This window comes from Myodes glareolus, chromosome 18 (assembly GCF_982192425.1).
Source record: "Myodes glareolus chromosome 18, mMyoGla1.1, whole genome shotgun sequence".
NCBI lineage: Eukaryota > Metazoa > Chordata > Mammalia > Rodentia > Cricetidae > Myodes > Myodes glareolus.
This window is the reverse complement of record NC_142043.1, coordinates 22,863,137-22,881,601: the sequence shown is the minus strand read 5'-3', so window position 1 is coordinate 22,881,601 and position 18,465 is coordinate 22,863,137. Positions and strand designations below refer to the sequence as shown.

General features: G+C 36.1%; 1 protein-coding gene across 5 annotated transcripts in view; it reads left to right on the top strand.

Moving 5' to 3' along the window:
- The window catches only part of Smap1 (small ArfGAP 1), an 80,990-nt gene that overhangs the window by 35,534 nt on the left and 26,991 nt on the right, over positions 1-18,465 (top strand). For 3 of the 5 annotated variants that reach the window (XM_085679466.2, XM_085679464.2, XM_048430453.3), the window contains exons 3-5: positions 9,945-10,030; positions 11,810-11,885; positions 16,458-16,538. In XM_085679466.2, coding sequence (XP_085535592.1) covers positions 9,945-10,030; positions 11,810-11,885; positions 16,458-16,538 — 243 coding nt within the window. The remainder of the gene's footprint in view (positions 1-9,944; positions 10,031-11,809; positions 11,886-16,457; positions 16,539-18,465) is intronic. The other 2 variants (XM_085679468.2, XM_085679467.2) reach the window with 1 other exon arrangement.

The following is an 18,465-nucleotide window of genomic DNA, read 5'->3' as shown; positions in this document are numbered from 1 at the left end:
GAATTAAAGGTGTGCGCTGCCACCACTGCCTGGCCATAGTCAGTTTTCTTTTAGGATGTGACAGCCACATTCCAGTCAGTGGAGGCCCCACAGCCGAGAGTATGTGAGCAACACAAATTGGACTTGTTGGGTTAAAAAAAAAAGATACGAATTTGGGTATGTAGGGTGTAGGAATGTATGCATTTGACAGGAGTGAGGGGAGGGAGTTGAATATGGTCAAATACATTGTACAGAATTTTCAGAGATTATTATTAGTCAAATTCTTAGACGCTGTTCTTTAGGAAGCTGTTAGTCTTGTTTCTTACTGTTAATCTTGTCTCTCACTGCAACATAGAGTTTGTCAAGTAGGCTAGGCAGTCTGGCCAAGGGAGTCTCAGGGATCTTGTCTCTACTTCTGCAATGCTAGGATCACAAGTTTGCAGCGTCAGACCTGGCATTTTACATGGATATTGGCAATTGAACTCTCAGGCTCTCATACTTGCATAGCCGTCTACCCAGGCCTACTGTCTACCACCTCTTCACACCTTCACACTTCTAAGAAGAGTCTAGAAATATCAAAAACGGTTTCTGGTATTAGAGAATTCCCATGACAGATAACACTTAATAGAACAAAATTCTAGGCTATTTGAAATTAATTTGGAGTTAAGTGATTAAGCAATATTTTATCTATGTGTATTAGAACATTAATTTCTTAAATTTTTCTCCTTGAATAAACTTTATAGTGTCTTATAGAGCCAGTAACATAATGAACTCTCAGCACACAATTCTACACATTTACTTGAGAAAATTTGAGATGAAAACAAGTTTTTTATGGGATCATTGCTCATTATAACCCCATCAAACTGAAAAAAAAGGCTGAATCAGGCCTCATGTGAATGCTTTTTAAGTTGATTGGTTCCATGCTGAATTTTTACCAGGTTCTTTAAATGGGTTTCTAAAATGAGCAGAGAATGGAACAGAATACAGCATTGAGTTATATACGGTGTACATGTGAAGAGATGTAAGGCAATCAATAAAATGCTGTTTTGTAATAATCTGTAAGAGACCTTTTTAAGCAAATCCATTTTAGGAAAATTCTATAAATTTTGAATTTGAATGTGCAGGATTGTGCCCTCAACTTTCTTTTCCCTTTTGATTATATATATACACATATATGTATATATTTTCTCTTGATTTATATATATATATGTGTACGTATGTACATCCATATTTGAAGTTAGAATTTTAATAGTAATTTTAAAATAATTAATAATAATAAATAAATAATAAGTAGTAATTTTTTAAATCTACATATTTTAGAATTCTCTATTCCTAATGATGGCTCTGGTTCTTGGTTCAGAGTAGTGAACAAAACTGTAAGATATTTCTAAAAGGAAATTCTTAATTGTGTTAAACTAATAGTGCCTGGGTAGACTTGAGATAACATAACCAAAGCCACACTAAGTTTTTTGAAGTTTTTTGAAGTTTTTAACTCCCACATAGACTAATGATTTGGTAGCAAATTGTTAGACTTATTGAGTGTATACCTGTGTGAATAGATAGTCTGTAAATAGCTCTTATTAGTTTCATTACACATTACATTTTAGAATTATACTCTCTCTCTGCTATATGTGTGAATACAATAATGATAGAGAACTATGGATCTGGGTTCTTGTTCTAGCTCTATTAAGTACATGATGAGTGATCTTCAGCATATCACTAACTTAGTGCTCTTTTCTTCCCTCCATATACTAGTCATTGTTAAGTTTCATAATTCTTTCCATGGTAAGCTTTGATTATGAAATGCTTAAAGAATCATATAATAGGCAGAGAATCTTGAGGCAGAATGATGGATAATACATTCTGTTTGAAAAAGTAAGGTGTTTTTTTAATGTGCCAAAGGAGATAAGATGAATGTTATCACCAGGATTGGTTTGATGTAGATCCTGCGAATGATAAGGAGCTCTTAAAAGAGGGAGTCGAAAAGTAACATTTTGCTTTTAAGAAAATTAGTCTGATGGACATGTTCCTGCAAAAGCCCAGGAACTTAGTGGCTATATATTGAGCAATGGTAATGGCAATGGTGTGATACATGGGAGAAGCCTTCAAGAAGTATAGAGGAGAAAAAAGTCATTAAGACCTCTGGCAAAAGAAACAGTCGAGGATAACTCCTGAGTATGGTCTCAGCATGTAAGATGAAAGTAATTGTTTATTTTTCAATTCAAAATGGTATAAATTTCATGGTAGAGATGACTTAAAGAGTTTTGTTATAACAGTATTTAATTTAATTGCCCTTTTAAAAAAGAATGCATACTCTCAATGTATATTAATTAGCAAATGCAGCAGCAAATACATCAGGGTTTGAGACTATCTTGAAATTGTATAAAGGCCTCCTCTAACTTTATACGATCAGTACAAGTTTGTATTTTTTATTTTTTAAAACACTAATTAAAAGACAGCAACCTTTCTCCTCCAGTTTCATGAAACTGAAGGAATGAACTCTGTTTTAAACATTTTACAGGATGGCAGAAGTATGTTTAGGGCCATTGGAAAATCTGTCCTAATCCTAAACCAGAATTCATTTTATGCTTTATATGGAACTCATATCAGCAACTTAAGCAACAATTTTTCAAACTGAACTCTGTAACACAATAAAGGAATGATGATGGGCACATATTAGAAGTGTTTGTATTTTGTGATTATGTTCACACAAGGGAAGGGCAGTGTGCCATAGAAACACCGATTTATAGCATCTGTAGTCATCTTGAGCTGTGACCTGGTGTTGCAGGCAGTATTCATTGGCACTAAATGGTGTGACAGCTCGTGCAGTTTAAAATGTACACAGTGTGTGTTCAAAACCTCGGCTGCAGTGAAGTCATGAGAATCCCAGAAGCAGTTTGAACTCTATACATTTGACTTTTAATTAATTTTCAGTCGTTCCATGTTGACAAACCTTTTATTCTTGCCACATTTTTTATGCCTCTTCCCATTCAGTTCCATGCTGTTATTAGTAGTATTTTAGGGAAGATGCAGAATTAATGTCCCTTCTCCCATTTTTATTCAGTTTGGGGAAATGGAAATAATATGGGCATTGCACAAATAAGATTACAACATCGTGAAAGGAATACTTGTCTCTTAATTCTACCATCAGCCGTCTGATTTTTATAGACATAGCCATGTTAATCAGTTTCTTGTGTGTCATTCCTGAAGTACTTTATGCATAAATATATAAACAAACTTTTAGGTGGCATATGTTTTTACAACATTATATAAGAATATTTTGACCTGGCCATCATATTCTTTTTTCCTGTGGTCTATTCCTCAGAAAATTAGGTAGACGTTTTAAATGATTGTGTATGCTCATGTGCTTCTTTAGAGCTAGAGGTTGATATTGGGTGTCTTCCTTAATCACTCACCATCCTCCCCATGACCCTTATTTTTGAGAGACATGGTCTCACTGTGTAGATCTGAGTGATCTGGAACTCTTGCTCCCAAATGATGGGACTAATGAATGTGCCACCTGTTCTTATTATTTTGAGACATGCTTTTTCTCTGAACCTGAATGTTCACTGCCTGATTTGGCTCATTGCTCAGCGAGTTTCAGGAATCTGTATGTATGTGCTGTACTGTGCCTCGCTCTTCCTGTGAGTCCTGGGGGTCCCAGCTCGAGTCCTCGTGCTCTTAAATAAGTGTTTACAGACTGAAGCATTTGTCCAGCCCTAGTTGAAATAGTTCTACTTTTCTTCTGCATTTATCAGAGCTATGCAGCATCTTTCTATAAACATTCTTCTATAAACACTAATGTCTATTTAAGATTTTATTATTTTTTTTAGTACTGCACATTTTGCCTTTGAGAACTTAGTGTGCATTATTATACTCTAATCATTCACAATATCTGCTTTCTGTTAATTTTCAGCTCATTTTATCTCATTTTTAAAAAGCAAGCAGAGGAGTGTCGAGATGACTCAGCAAGTGCTTACAGCATATGTGTGAGCTGAGTTCAGATGCCCCAGCACTGCAGGGTGGCGATAGGCAGATTCTGAGCAGCGCTCATCAACCAGGCAGTATAACCAAATCAACAAGCTCCAGGTTCAGTGAGAGAGTCTCAAAGGATATAGATCAGCTGAGGAAAGATACCCAGCATTGAGTTCTGTGACCTTCCCACATGCATGTACAAGTGATTGTACCTGTGCTCACATACATATAACTCTCCCCCCCCATACACTCCTGAATAAAAGCAACCAGTAAACCTTAAAGGACAAGTATAAAAAACTAGTGAAGAGTATATAAGTAACTTCCTGATTAGTTCAAAACTTAATGTCTGCTGAGCAGGTTCATCTTAGCATTTCAGTGATGAAATTCTAGGAGCATTCCAAGGATAGACAGCAGGAGCATGCTCAGGAGAAGGGGAGACAGGACAAGGAATCCCAGAGCCACACTACACAGAGCTATTGAACCTGGAAGAGCTGTATTTCTAATTTATTTTTTAGAGTAGGACAAATAGAAATTTATCTCTTAACTCTGCTGTTCAAGGTTTTGGAATGTTAACACAATGAAAAAAGTCAACAGGTTTTATTCTCAGGAAAAGAATCGTTTACTTGGGATATCAGTTGGGATTGTGATTGATCTTGCCTTTTTTATTATGCTTGTTTCCTGAGACTGACAGTAATTTATGCTTGGACACCTGTGTTTCTGGCTGACTTTAGTTGTGTGTGTGCACTATACAAGTGTGCTTGCTTGTAGAGACCACAGATCAATCTTGTATAGTGCTTCTCAAGTTCTGTTTTAAAAGATAGTCTCTTACTGGCTTACTGGTCTGGAATTAGCTAGCCTGGTTGGTTGGTGAGCCCTAGGCATTGCATTGTAACAACAGTATGTGAGCATAGGTACTTTTTATTGCTCAGCATATTCAGTTACAGTTGTATTTTTTTGAAATTGAATCTGAAATATTGTCTGGCTTTTTGCTTGTGGTGTATTTTCTAAGTTATGGATTACATTGAAAAACTAAAATAAATTATAGATTAAAAAGGGAAAAATCCTTTTTGTAGCTGGTTATGGGATATTTTTTTTAATAACAGCTTTTTTAAAATTGATTTTATTGAGCCCTACATTTTTTCTGCTCTGATTATGGGATTTTTAAGTGTTGTTTATTATACTATAAATGGGCACAGTGTGAGTTTAAGATGGTATTGGGATTTGAACTTAAAGCCCAGGAAGCTGAGTTCATATCCCCAAGAACAGACTGAATCTAATGGCAAAAGTAAATAGTGTTAATTTTACAGTATGTTCTATCTAGCTGGCAAATCATAACTATGAAATACATAGTTTCTTTATGAGCCTCAAAACACTATATGTTTTTATAAGTATCAACGGACATTGGCTTTGTATTCTATATGGTCTTGTAATCTTTTGATAACATTCTCTAGAGTCAGAGTATATTTTGTTTGCCAGATGCTTGTTTTTTGTGTTCTTAAAGTCTTAATTTCGAAATGAGCTTATTTTTAAAGTATTTTTAAAAGTGTTAATAGAAATATTGGCTTATAATCCATACATCTCCCTTCTTCACATTTGAAGACTGGGTGAAATAGAAAAAGGTATTGACAGGTAATGTTATAACCTCGCTATTATAAGATAATATTCACAATTCTTAGTATATTTGAATTTTTGATTGCTTGGGTATAAGTATTTCTCCTCCTAGAGAAGTAAAAACAGGTTTTAAAAGTGTGTTTTTCAGGGGCATGGGGAAAATGTGTTTTTACGAACGATGTCTAGTACTTATGGTCTGGCTTGATTCCCAGAAACTAAATGGTAAAAGTGAAGAAAGCACATTTGTAACCCAAGCTTACATTTCTTCTTGGTTACAAACAATTTTGTATAATGCTTACTTTTTTTCTTAAAATAATTTTTTAAATTTATTTATTTATTAAAAATTTCCACCTCCTCCCATTTCCCTCCCATTCCCCCCAGCCCCACTCTCTCTCCCTCTCCAGTCCTAAGAGAAGTCAGGGTGCCCTGCCCTGTGGGAAGTCCAAGGCCCTCTCCCCTCCTTCCAGGTCTAGGGAGGTGAGCATCCAAACAGACTAGGCTCCCAAAAAGCCAGTACATACAGTAGAATCAAAACCCATTATCAAAACCATTATCATTGGCGTCTCAGTCAGCCCTCATTGTCAGCCACATTCAGAGAGTTTGGTCTGATCACATGCTCATTCAGCCCCAGTCCAGATGGCCTTGGTGAGCTCCCATTAGATCATTCCCACCATCTTAGTGGGTGGACACACCCCTCGCAGTCTTGACTTCCTTGTTCATGTTCTCCCTCTTTCTGCTCTTCATCTGGACCTTGGGAGATCAGTCCAGTGCTCCAATCTGGATCTCTGTCTCTATCTCCATCCATCGCCAGATGAAGGTTCTATGGTGATATGCAACATATTCATCAGTGAGGCTATGGGATAAGGCCAGTTCAGGCACCTCTGCTGCCCAAGGACCTAGCTGGGGACATCTCCTTGGACACCTGGGAATCCTTTAGAGCCAAGTCTCTTGCCAACCCTAAAATGGCTCCCTTAATTAAGATATCTTCTTCCCTGCTCCCACATCCACCCATCTTCCATCTCAACCATCCCATTTCCCCAAGGTCTCCCCAGTCCTCCCCTTCTCCCTTCTCTCTCCCCATCTCCCCTTTCCCCCACCCCACTCCCAACTTTTGCCCGGTGATATTGTCTACTTCCAATATCCAGGAGGATAAATATATGATTTTCTTTGGGTTCACCTTCTTATTTAGCTTCTCTAGGATCATGAATTATAGGTTCAATGTCCTTTGTTTATGGCTAGAATCTACTTATGAGTGAGCACATACCATATTCATCTTTTGGGGTCTGGGTTATCTCACTCAGTAAAGTGTTTTCTATTTCCATCCATTTGCATGCAGAATTCAAGATGCCATTGTTTTTTACTGCTGAGTAGAACTCTAAAGTGTATATGTGCCACACCTTCTTTATCCATTCTTCTATTGAGGGGCACCTAAGTTGTTTCCAGGTTCTGGTTATTGCAAATAATGCTGCTATGAACATAGTTGAACAAATGCTTTTGTCTTATGATAGGACATCTCTTGGGTATATTCCCAAGAGTGGAATTGCTGGATCCTGAGGGAGGTTGACTCCCAGTTTCCTGAGAAACTGCCACACTGATTTCCAAAGTGGTTGCACAAGTTTGTATTACCATCAGTAATGAATGAGTGTTCCCCTCACTCCACATCCTCTTCAGCATAGGCTATCATTGGTGTTTTTGATTTTAGCTATTCTGACAGGTGTAAGATGGTATCTCAAATTTGTTTTGGCTTGCATTTCCCTGATCTCCTGCTAAGGAGGTTGAACATGACCTTAAGTGTCTTTTGGCCATTTGAACTTCTGTTGAGAATTCTGTTCAGTTCAGTACCCAATTTTTTTTTTAAATTGGGTTAATTAGAGTTTTAATGTCTAGTTTCTTGAGTACTTTATATATTTTGGAGATCAGACCTTTGTCTGATGAGGGGTTGGTGAAGATCTTCTCCCATTCAGTAGGTTTTGTCTTAATGACTGTGTCCTTTGCATTACAGAAGCTTCTCGCTTTCAGGAGGTCCCATTTATTCATTGTTTCTCTTATTGTCTGTGCTACTGGGGTTCTATGTAGGAAGTGGTCTCCTGTGGCCATGTGTTGCAGACTACTTCCCACTTTCTCTTCTATCAGGTTCAGTGTGGTCAGATTTATATTGAGGTCTTTAATCCATTTGGACTTGAGTTTTGTGCATGGTGATAGATATGGATCTATTTTCGTTCTTCTACAGGTTGACATCCAGTTATGCCAGCATCATTTGTTAAAGATGCTTTCTTTCTTCCACTGTATACTTTTAGCTCCTTTGTCGAAAATCAGTTGTTCATATGTTTGTGGATTAATTTCTGGGTCTTTGATTTGATTTCATTGGTCAGCATCTCTGTTTTTATGCCAATACCAAGCTGTTTTCATTACTGTAGCTCTGTAATAGACTTTGAAGTCAAAGATGGTAATGCCTCCGGAAGTACTTTTATTGTATAGGATTGTTTTGGCTATCCTGGGTTTTTTTGTTTTCCATATAAAGTTGATTATTGTTCTCTCAAGGTCTGTGAAGAATTTTGTTGGGATTTTTATGGGGATTGCATTGAATCTATAGATTGCTTCTGGTAGAATTGCCGTTTTTACTATATTAATCCTACCAATCCAAGAGCATGGGAGATCCTTCCATTTTCTGGTATCCTCTTCAATTTCTTTCTTCCCAAGACTTAAAGTTCTTGTCAAATAGATCTTTCACTTCCTTGGTTAGAGTTATCCCAAGATACTTTATGCTATCTGTGGCTATCCTGAATTTGTTAGGGATAGAATGGGTACAAGGTGCTACAACGTATCTGTGGATGTCAGAGAACAGCCTGCAGGGCTTGCTTGGTTTTCTCCTTCCACCATGGGGATTGGGGATGTACCTCAAGTTACTTAGATTTCGTTTCCTTTATGTTGAAAGGACTAAATGATACAAATATTTAATTCTTTATCTCTTTTATCATTTTTTTTTACACTGTTCCCACCTGCATTACTTCTCAAGAGGAATAGCAATCTTCTTTACCTGAGAGCCAGGTGCGCTAGCTACCTAGATTAGGGTGTATGTTGGGACCTTAGACACCAACAAGCCTTCAGTTGTGAGAATTGATGTTTATTTTTACTTAATGGAAAACACCTCTTTGTCCTCTTTAGAGCTTTAACTCAAGATCAGCGTCAAGATAGTTCTTAAACTTTGATTGTTTTCTCAGGAGTTTAGGGTCTATGTCTGGGAAATCAGGAGAAAGAAATTCCATTATAAAAACTGAATCTCTAATTAAAATAGTTAAATGCAAGTTGTCTATAAATTATATATTATTAAAATATTTTGTCTGTGAATCTTATATTTAGTTTGTACTGTGGTAAAATATCAAAAAATGCTGCTATTTGGCTAGTTACCACTTGTAAGTATAAAAATCTAAACTAAAAAAACTATAAAAATCTAAAAAAAGATTATACAATTATTTTATATTTTCTGAATTTTTAGATTTTAGGGAAGAGGTTTGATATTAGTTTTGTGTATACTGTACCCATAGCAATGAACTTGTAAGTAGAAAGACATAATTTAGCTGACAGTTCTGAAGGCTCCAATCCAAGAATGCACCTTACTGCTTTTGGCGATATTGAAGCCAGAGGATGGTAATGGTGTGCATGTGGGGTGCATGGTGAAGTCAGCTGTTATACCATGACCTCACTGGGCTCCACTTAGGCCGCACTGTCTTCCATTGGTGCCACTTTGGGGAGTGGGCCCTTATCAAGTAGACCTTTGGGGAACTCTCTTAAACTGCAGCAGTATTCTGTGCACTTCTGAGCTGTATATAAAATTGAGCCATTAAGGCCCAAAGGTGGTTTTGCTTTGTTTAAGGAAAGCTTTCGTTGCACAGCAGCTAATCTACTGTGTGGAATTTTAGGTCAGCCCTCTCTCTTTATCAGGCTTGCATCGTAATCTTGGCTGTAATTATGAAAATCCTGGAGTAAACCTTGTAGTAAATTTGCTCTTAAGTGGTTAGTCCTGGAAATGGCAACACTGTTCAAGTGTTCCATTTTTGTAATAAACATTAGAACTACCCACAAAATGCCAGGAATTTCAGTTTTAAGAAGCAGTGAGTACAAAGGAAGGGTTGCTTTCACAGAAAAAGACATTTGAGAAATCATGGAGTCACGTGCGTATAAGATTAAAGGATTGAATATAATGACTCTGTTTGGAATTTGAATAATTAACCTTGTAGTTAGGATTTAAAGTGTTATTTTAAGGAGGAGAATATATGTTGGAAATTGTAACTGTTATGCAGGCTTCATATATGTGTGTGTGCCAGAATTACTTTTGTTCATGTGAATAATGAAAAGACCTGACATCTTTTTTATTACAGTGCATGCAAGATATGGGAAATACTAAAGCAAGACTACTTTATGAAGCCAATCTTCCAGAGAACTTTCGAAGACCACAGACAGATCAGTATCCTTTAAATTTTGTCTATTGTATGTTTAAAAGAGTTAGCACATTTTACCATTAATATTTTATGTTCGTATTGAGGAAGATGTGAAGTGTGTTATGGTAGCATTAATTAAAGATGGAAATTACATGCGTGATAATATTTATGTTTATATTTATAAATATATGAGAGCATATTTATACTCTCACCAATGCTTGGGAGGTAGAGCTGTAAGATCCTAAGTTATGTACCAACTTGTAGGTTTGATACATAGTAAGAACATATTTCATGAAAACTAGGAATGGGTAATGTAGCCTGTGTAGAATGGCTTGCTTAGTATGTATAAGGTTGTGGGTTTGATCTCCATGTCCTAAAAAGAAAATTGATTTGCCCTAACTATGCTTTGATTTTTAAATAGTGAATGTGTGTGTGTGTGTGTGTGTGTGTGTGTGTGTGTAGGAGGAGGCTTGTTCATTTTCCAGCCATCCAGACTCCCAAAATAACCACGCAGAAACTGTATTAATTAAATCACTGCTTGACCAATTACTCTAGCACATTACTAGCTAGCTCTTCTTAATTAACCCATCTCCATTGTTTTATATTTCATCACGAGGCTCATGGCCTATCAGCAAGGTTTCAGCATGCCTGTCTCTGGTGGTGGCTCCATGGTTTCTCTTTTGACTCTGCCTCCTTTCCAGCATTCAGTTTATGAACCAATGGTATCCACAGCATACAGAGGGGACTCCCACTTCACCTCCCCTTTTCTGTTTAAATAAAAAGGTTTTAACTTTAACACAGTAAAATTATGCATAACAAAATAGGTATCAAGTAAAATTAACGGTGAAGAATTGGTTGCATTCAGTATTTTGCACAAATACATACATGCATGTACACACACACACACATGCACAAGGGCATGTGCGTGCATGCTTTGGAGTGTTTTTGCTTTAAGGGGTTCTTAGGAACTCAGAGCAGTCAAAACCAGCATAGCCTTTCTTTAAGTCATTTCCTTGGAATTGAAAAATAGTTTTTTTCTCAATAGTTCTTTGTTAATAATTAAGAAAGTCTTAATGATTTCACCAGTCTTAATCTTTTAAACAGTATTAGACAGATCAACTTTGAGAGTGTGTAATTTTTATATTTCTTACTACATAGATAATTTCTGAGAAGCTTTCTTGTTATAAGAGGAAACTTTAGTTTCAGTTCCTGAACTTCTTCATTCCTCACCTTTGCAAGAAAAAAAATTGGCCACTATTTTAATAAATAGGAAATTCTGAGTGTCACCAATTCATGAGATAGCTGGTAAGATAGGAAAAAAAATCATGTTAGAATCAGGTACTTAATCTTTCTGAGTTGCTAATTGTTCATTTATGTTGTGAAAATAGCCATAAGTACATTAACTTGGTTTTGAAAGAAACTAAAAGAATAGGTGTACAGTATACAGCATGCACTGTTTGGTATATTCTGAGTACTGCTTGGATGCTAGTTAATTGTAAAATGGAACTGAGAGTTGGGTGATAGAAGTGGTGGTGGAGTTGGAATTAAGAATTATACTGTTGTTTTTCTTTTCAAGTAGGGATGATTTGTTTGTTTCTTGTTTTAGAATGAGTTTTCCTAAAAAATAAATGCACTTTCTGTCAGGGGAGGAAGATGAAGAAAAGTATGACCATGCACATAATAGGGTGAGAAAGTGGAGATTGGGGATTAGAAAAATAGTGTGGGTTGTTTGGAGAGGAATGAATAAAGGGAAATGTACGCGTGACTGAACTCAACTTTTTTTTCCTTAAGTTATCTGTTTTCAGAGCAGTAGAATTTTTCATCAGAGATAAATATGAAAAGAAGAAATACTATGATAAAAATGCTATAGCTATTACAAATGTAAGTAAAACCATCTTTTACCAATTGATGTTTGCTAAGTAGACTTCAGACATTTAACATATAGCTCATTTTGTTTATTGTAAAACATTAGTTGCATGTGCTTAACTGTTTAAATTTAATGGTTTTTTGTTATATAATGTATATAATGTTGAAACTTAAAGTAGAGTGGGTCAAGCTTACTTGATCTTTCATTAAAACAATTCTGTAATTAAAAAGACTAAGCCACCAGTTGGAAAAAAAATAGGGGAATATAAAGTTACTTTGTAAATTCTAGAAATGAATGCTGAAGAAATCTTGTAGTCTCTTTTCCTACTAGAGTATTGTTTGGTCTGTTGAAACACAAAAGAGTATCTCAAGAGCATATTGATGCTGGGTACTTTCTTTGATTATTAGCAAGCATATGATAATAGTTATTACCTTGCTGTAGCAAAATATATTAATTAACTGCTTTTATCTAGTTTTTCATATTAAAATTTCACTTCCTAGTTAATTACATAAGACTAATTGCCTTTATCATTGAAATCAATTTTTGGCCTTTGATTCCTTATTTAAGAAGCAAGCGTTACAGTAATCGTGTGAAGTCATTTATCAGGCAGTTCTGAGAGTTTTCATTTCATTGGGCATCAAATTAGCCTTTTCTTTTAGCTCCTGTTCAGGTACTTTTCTGTTGCTGTGGTGAAGCACCATGACCAAGGCAGCCTATAAAGAGAAGGGTTTATTTGGAGTTAATTTACTCTTCAGTTCCAGTGGCATTAGAGTTCATCACCACACTAGGGAAGGCTGGCAGCAGGCAGGCAGGACACCTGGAGCCAGAGGCTGAGAGCTGAGTGCTACATCTCATAGTCCAAACTGAAGCAAAGAGAGTAAACCGGAAATAACACAGATTATAAGATCTCATGACTACACCTCCTAAGCCTCTCCAAGTAGCCACCAACAGGGAACCAAGTATTAAAATATCTGGAGATCTGGTACCGAGATAGCCCTTGTAGTCCTTTGAGCTGCTTCTTCACCTTTGGTGGGTGGAACAGACAAAAACTATTGAAGGATAAATAAAAATTAACAGTGTTGAGAATGATGCTTATAATGTGCTTGAATTTAAGACTGCATTCATCTTTAAGTGAACTAATTCAATATTTAACAAATTTTCATATGAAATATTAAGTTATTTAGAATATTTTATAAAACATACTACTTTATATTAAACCCTGAATGTGACATTCTAAACCTTTTTATTTGAATTTGTTTTTTTCCTCAGTAAGTTGGAAGTTAGAATTATGTATTAATTCGTAAGAGCTTTATCTTTAGATGAAAACTAGTTTTCTCCTTTTCATGTATAGGTATTGTTTGTTAAGATAATCTTTTCAGTCATAGGAAATGTAGTAAAATTACAGTGTTAGGATTAAATGTCATGTTGTTTGTAACTCATTTTCAAATAGTTCAGTGAAATCTGGCAGTTGGCATGCATATGTGTATGAGTGTGCTTAGAAAACACACATGGTGTGTTGTTAACATGTGATGAATATCAGTGTTTATATGGGCACTGATACTATGTTTTTCTTATTCTTTTTTTGTAGGCTTGGAAGTAAAAAAAAAATAAAGTAAAAGTTTATATACTCCTGAGTTTGTATTACTAATGAAATGAAATGAAATGAAAATCCAGAAACATTTATGAAAGTTATTTACATGCAACCCATGTTCAGAGTCAGCTAGAATACTAAGTAGAGGTTATACCAGATTTTAAAAATGAGACAGAATATGAGTGCCTTATATCTAAGTTATTTCCTGGAAGAAGTGGGACCATTTGGACACTAGTTATATTAGTTGTACTCTGACCAAGAGCTATTTTGATGACTATTGAGTTTTATGTGGCTATAACTCCTGTATTAAATAGCTCTAATTTGTTTTAATGCCTTATTTTTATAATTTATCTGTTTCACGTTTCAGATGTTATTGTAAGTGTTGTCAGAATGTGCTACTGATTTTGATTTTTTTTTTTATTTTAAGAATGATCCTTTTTCTCTATGCTAGGTAATTTCAAAACAAAGTACTTTTGTTTTTCTTGGCTTTCTATACCATATTTCAAAATGTGACAAAATTCAAAGCAGTAAACTGCAGTGAGACAGGAGCAGGGAGCTTTGTTGCTTTCTATTGTTCCACAGCCTCAGTGAACCAAGGCTGCTGGAATTCATGTGAGAGTGAGAGAAGCTAGAGTGGAATCTTCTTCATTGCCAGGAATGATTTATTTTCAGCTATAAGCAATGCCTTCAATAGGCTGCCCTGGTGGTGCTGACTGATCTGTAATCTTAGTCTAAAGCAGTGACTCTCATCCTTCTTAAATCTGTGACCTTTTAATACAGTTCCTCATGTTGTGATGACACCCAACTATAAAATTATTTCATTGCTACTTCATATGTAATTTTGCTACTGTTTTGAAAATATGCAAGATATCATGAAAGGGGGTTGCAACCCACAGGTGGAGAACCACTGGTCTAGAGGCAGAAGGATCCCAAGGTCAAGGCCTGCCTGGGCTAGAGAGTAAGTTCAAAGCCAACGTGGGCTATATAACCCAGTCAGTAGGAATCAGTGAATACTTGGATTCCTAGAAAAAGCTATGCCAGGTCAAGAGGAAAGAACTAATAAAAGTGTGGGCACTTTACGTAGTCAGGATAAGAAGAGCAGCAGTTCCTAAAAGTCAGTAGAGGCAGACTAGAGAACGGACTAGGAGGAGCTGTAGGTGACTGAATACAGAGTGTAGCCGGAGCACAGAAGGAGAGGGGAATACAGTAGGTGTGATGTAGTTAAGGAATGTGTGTAAATAATCTAAGATCAGATTTGCATGTGAGAGCAACTTAGTGAAGTATAGAGCAAGGATTTGGGGAAGTCAGGAGGGCTATTCCAGGAGACAGTCGTACCCTCTTACCTAGGGTAGTTAGTGAGGTATGAGAAAGACATGGTTTTGAGAGATAGAGAACTTTCAAGAGTACCTAGTTTGTTTCTTTTCTTTTCTTTTACCATATAACATCCATGTTTACTTACTTATTCATTTATTTTTATTATTTTTAATTTTTTTATTATTAAAAATTTCCACCACCTCCCCTCCTCCCATTTTCTTTTTTCCTTTCTTTTTTACACCTTCTAAAGAGGAAAACAATCACTTTCATAATAAAGTGGGAATTTTTGTTTCTTGATATTCTATAATTTACCTTCTCACCTTTTATATTTTTGTGTTCTTTTTTTTACAAGTTTGTACAAATAAGTTTTATGATACAGCTTACCTTATTAACTAATCTTATGTTTTTTTAATCCTATTTTACATGAAAATTTCAATAAATATCTGTAGGAACAACCAACTTTAAGATAGGCTTTAAGGTACAGTTTGACCAGATTTTCTCTTTTTTTAGACAAGGTCTTCTTATTTAGCTCTGTCTGAACTGGAATGTCTTGCGTTCTGAGTGCTGGGTAATGCCATCACTCCTGGCTAGTTTGACTTTTTCTTAATGGAGATTCTACATTTCCTTGTGCTTGCTCATTTTATGTGAGGCTTGCTTTAATAATTATTAAAAGACTAGTTTATGCAAATCACACCAGAAACACTGTGCAAGGGAGAAACAAGTGTCCAAAGTGATTCAAGAACTACCGTCTTAATTAACTATCAGATTGAAGGAGGAGTTGGCGTCATGCAGTACTATTTTGACATTACATGATAGCCCATCTATAATAGCAACTCAGTTCTAAATCCCCATAGACACTCCCAGTATGACAGGGAAATCCAGCTTTATGGCTTCAGAGATCTGGCATGCATTTTATAAACAGTCAGTTCTATTTCTGTGGTGAAGAGAGCAGTAAGAAATGCTTCTGTTGAAGTGTTCACCTGTGTATGTAGAGATTGGGTAGCATGATGTGTGGAAAGCTTCCAGGTGAATTCCATTTTTGTGTGTAAATGGCTGCTTATGTGTGCCTGCCTTAGTCCCTTAAGGTAACCCAGCAAGTACGGAATTGGGACTTATGTGTGCACGCCCATCTTCATGAAGGACATGGATAAATTATTTTGTAATAAGTCTGTTGCTACTCAGCTGTTACATTAACCCAGTCTTTTCTTAGTCTATGCTTTTGCTTTTTTAAACATCAAGTCAAAAATATTATTATCTTTTACTATTTCCTCTGCTTTACTTTCTATTCTTAAAGTAATTATCAGCAAAAACAAAAAGAAAATTTGGATAAAACTTTTTCTTGCTTCAGTATGTTAGGGTTTCAGTAGTGACCTTGACTGAGAATGAATTACCAGAGAAAATTATACTTGTTAGTTTTGTTATGGTCTTATCTAAACAGTTTAAATTTTATGGCCTAGGAAAATCTATTTTAAGTGTATATTCTTTACTATGTCTTTTTAAATAATTCACATAGACATTGTTTTTAAAATATACTTATTCTTGATGCCAATATTTTACTTTGTTAAAATTCTTTAAACTGCTTTTATCAGAAACATGAGTGTTGGTTTCTTTCTGGTGTTTGTCAGTTTGATCACCACCTTCTCTTCTGTTTTCCTTCCTAACTTTACGTCTGCACATCTAGATTTCCTCCTCTGATGCCCCTCTTCAGCCTTTGGTATCCTCTCCTTCTCTGCAAGCTGCTGTTGATAAAAACAAACTAGAGGTATAGTAAGTTTTCCACATGTGCATTTGTGGTGTTTGCTGATAGGTGGGCTTCCTCTCACAGGGCTGCGGTTTAGGAACACCAGTAGAAATCATGTTTTGAGTAAAATCCAGAATGAAAAATGTCAAATATTTAATTTGCTGAATCTTGTCCTATGCCATTGGCATGAGTAAAGAGTTTTGTTTTATATTTAATTTCAGAGTGACTGATTTTGAGGCTATTACCATATTTAACCATTAATTTTTTGTTGTCATATCTATTACTACCTTATAGGAACTTTAAAGGTTGATGAACTTTCAAGATACTTTGTTGTTGAATTCTGATTTCTATGTCTTTGGTCAAAAAAAAAATCTTTTCTGACTATGATGCTGTTTCTGTAAGCACTTGAAAGTTGATGTCAAATTTCTTTTTTTTTTTGAAGCAGTATCAACTGTCATATAGGAAAATATGTATTTTATGGGACTGTGACTTTAGAACTGTCAATGATGAATTTTAGAGTATATTCTGAGTGTGGTAATAAGATAGGTATTCTTATCTTTTGTATTATGTATTCAAGTCTCGTGCACATATTTGAGAATTTTAATTTCCTTTGATATTACATTTTTTGTGTGTCTGCTTCTTGATAGGTGGCATGTAGACTTGTGGGACACAGAGACAAGTGAGATAGGCCTGTGCCCTTGTGGACTTTGTAGTCTAACGGGGAAATACAGCAGTTTCTAATGCAGTGTATTTATGCTGCGACTGAGATAGCTTTGCTACTACTCTTAGCAAATATACTTCTGATGAGTTTTATACTCTTGAAAAGGCATTAACTATAAGGATCAGGAGGTATTCCAGGTAGAGAAAGCAGCTTGTGAAAAGGTATAGGTGGAGTACTGTGTTTAAGGACTGGCAGGTTGAATGGTGTAGTGGAAATAGGATAGAGGAGGAAGAAGTGGAAGGACGTCCTTAAGAACCCACCGAAGGAGACTGATCTTCACCCTGAAGGCTATGGGACTTTAATATGAGTTTTAAAGGGGAGGGGCGAAGGGTCAGGTTTTCATGTTTTCAGAAACTCTGTTCTATTGGCTCCTGGGAAAGTGAATGTTGTGGTAACGAATGAAGAAAAAGACATAAGAACCAGACTTAATCCAGAAAATAAAATGACAGAGGACACCTGCTAAAGTGGGACAGAGCAAAGAAGAGTGTAGTTTAGAGTGATCATAAGGTAGACTATGTGATGTTTAATAACTGGTGAGCCATGGGCTGCTTTGGAAGCCTTGACTGCCATTTCCAGCTTCAGCACCTCCATGTGAGATAAGGATCTGATTTGAAGAGAAAAATGGAAAATGAGATGAATTCAAAGTTAGGCTTGTTCAGTATGAGGTTACAGGTGATAGCAGGTATTTGGACATAGAGATTTACACAACTCAGAGAGAGATACAGAGGTTTGAGAGGTGGAGTCTCAGCTCTGAATAGTATGCTGAACCACCAAAGGAAAGCCATTTCCATGAAACTAGCTGAGAGTTATTAGCCCAAGGGTAGTTCATGAGACTGAGGGGATTTTAGAGTACACAGCGCGGGGTTAAAAGTGAGTAGACTCTGGTGATTTAGTGTTCAACTGAAGTCCTGGAGGACCTCTGTTCTTTTTTTTTTTTTTTTTTTTTTTTTTTCTCTCCTTTTCTCAACCTTCCTGTTCCCTTTTAAACAGGGTTTGATGTAGTTCAGGGCAACCTTGAACTCCTGATCCTCCTCTGGAGTTCTGGGATTGCAGCTGTGTGACACCATGCTTGGCTCTTGTCTTTAAAAAACAAAACAAAACAAAAAAAAAACCACCAGCTTTTGATTATGCGGGTAAGAGTCAATGGCTGGGTCAAACTCTATGATCCTAGTTTAGAGCCCATACTGTTAATGTTTCTTCTAATCCTGGATCATTATGTTATAACTG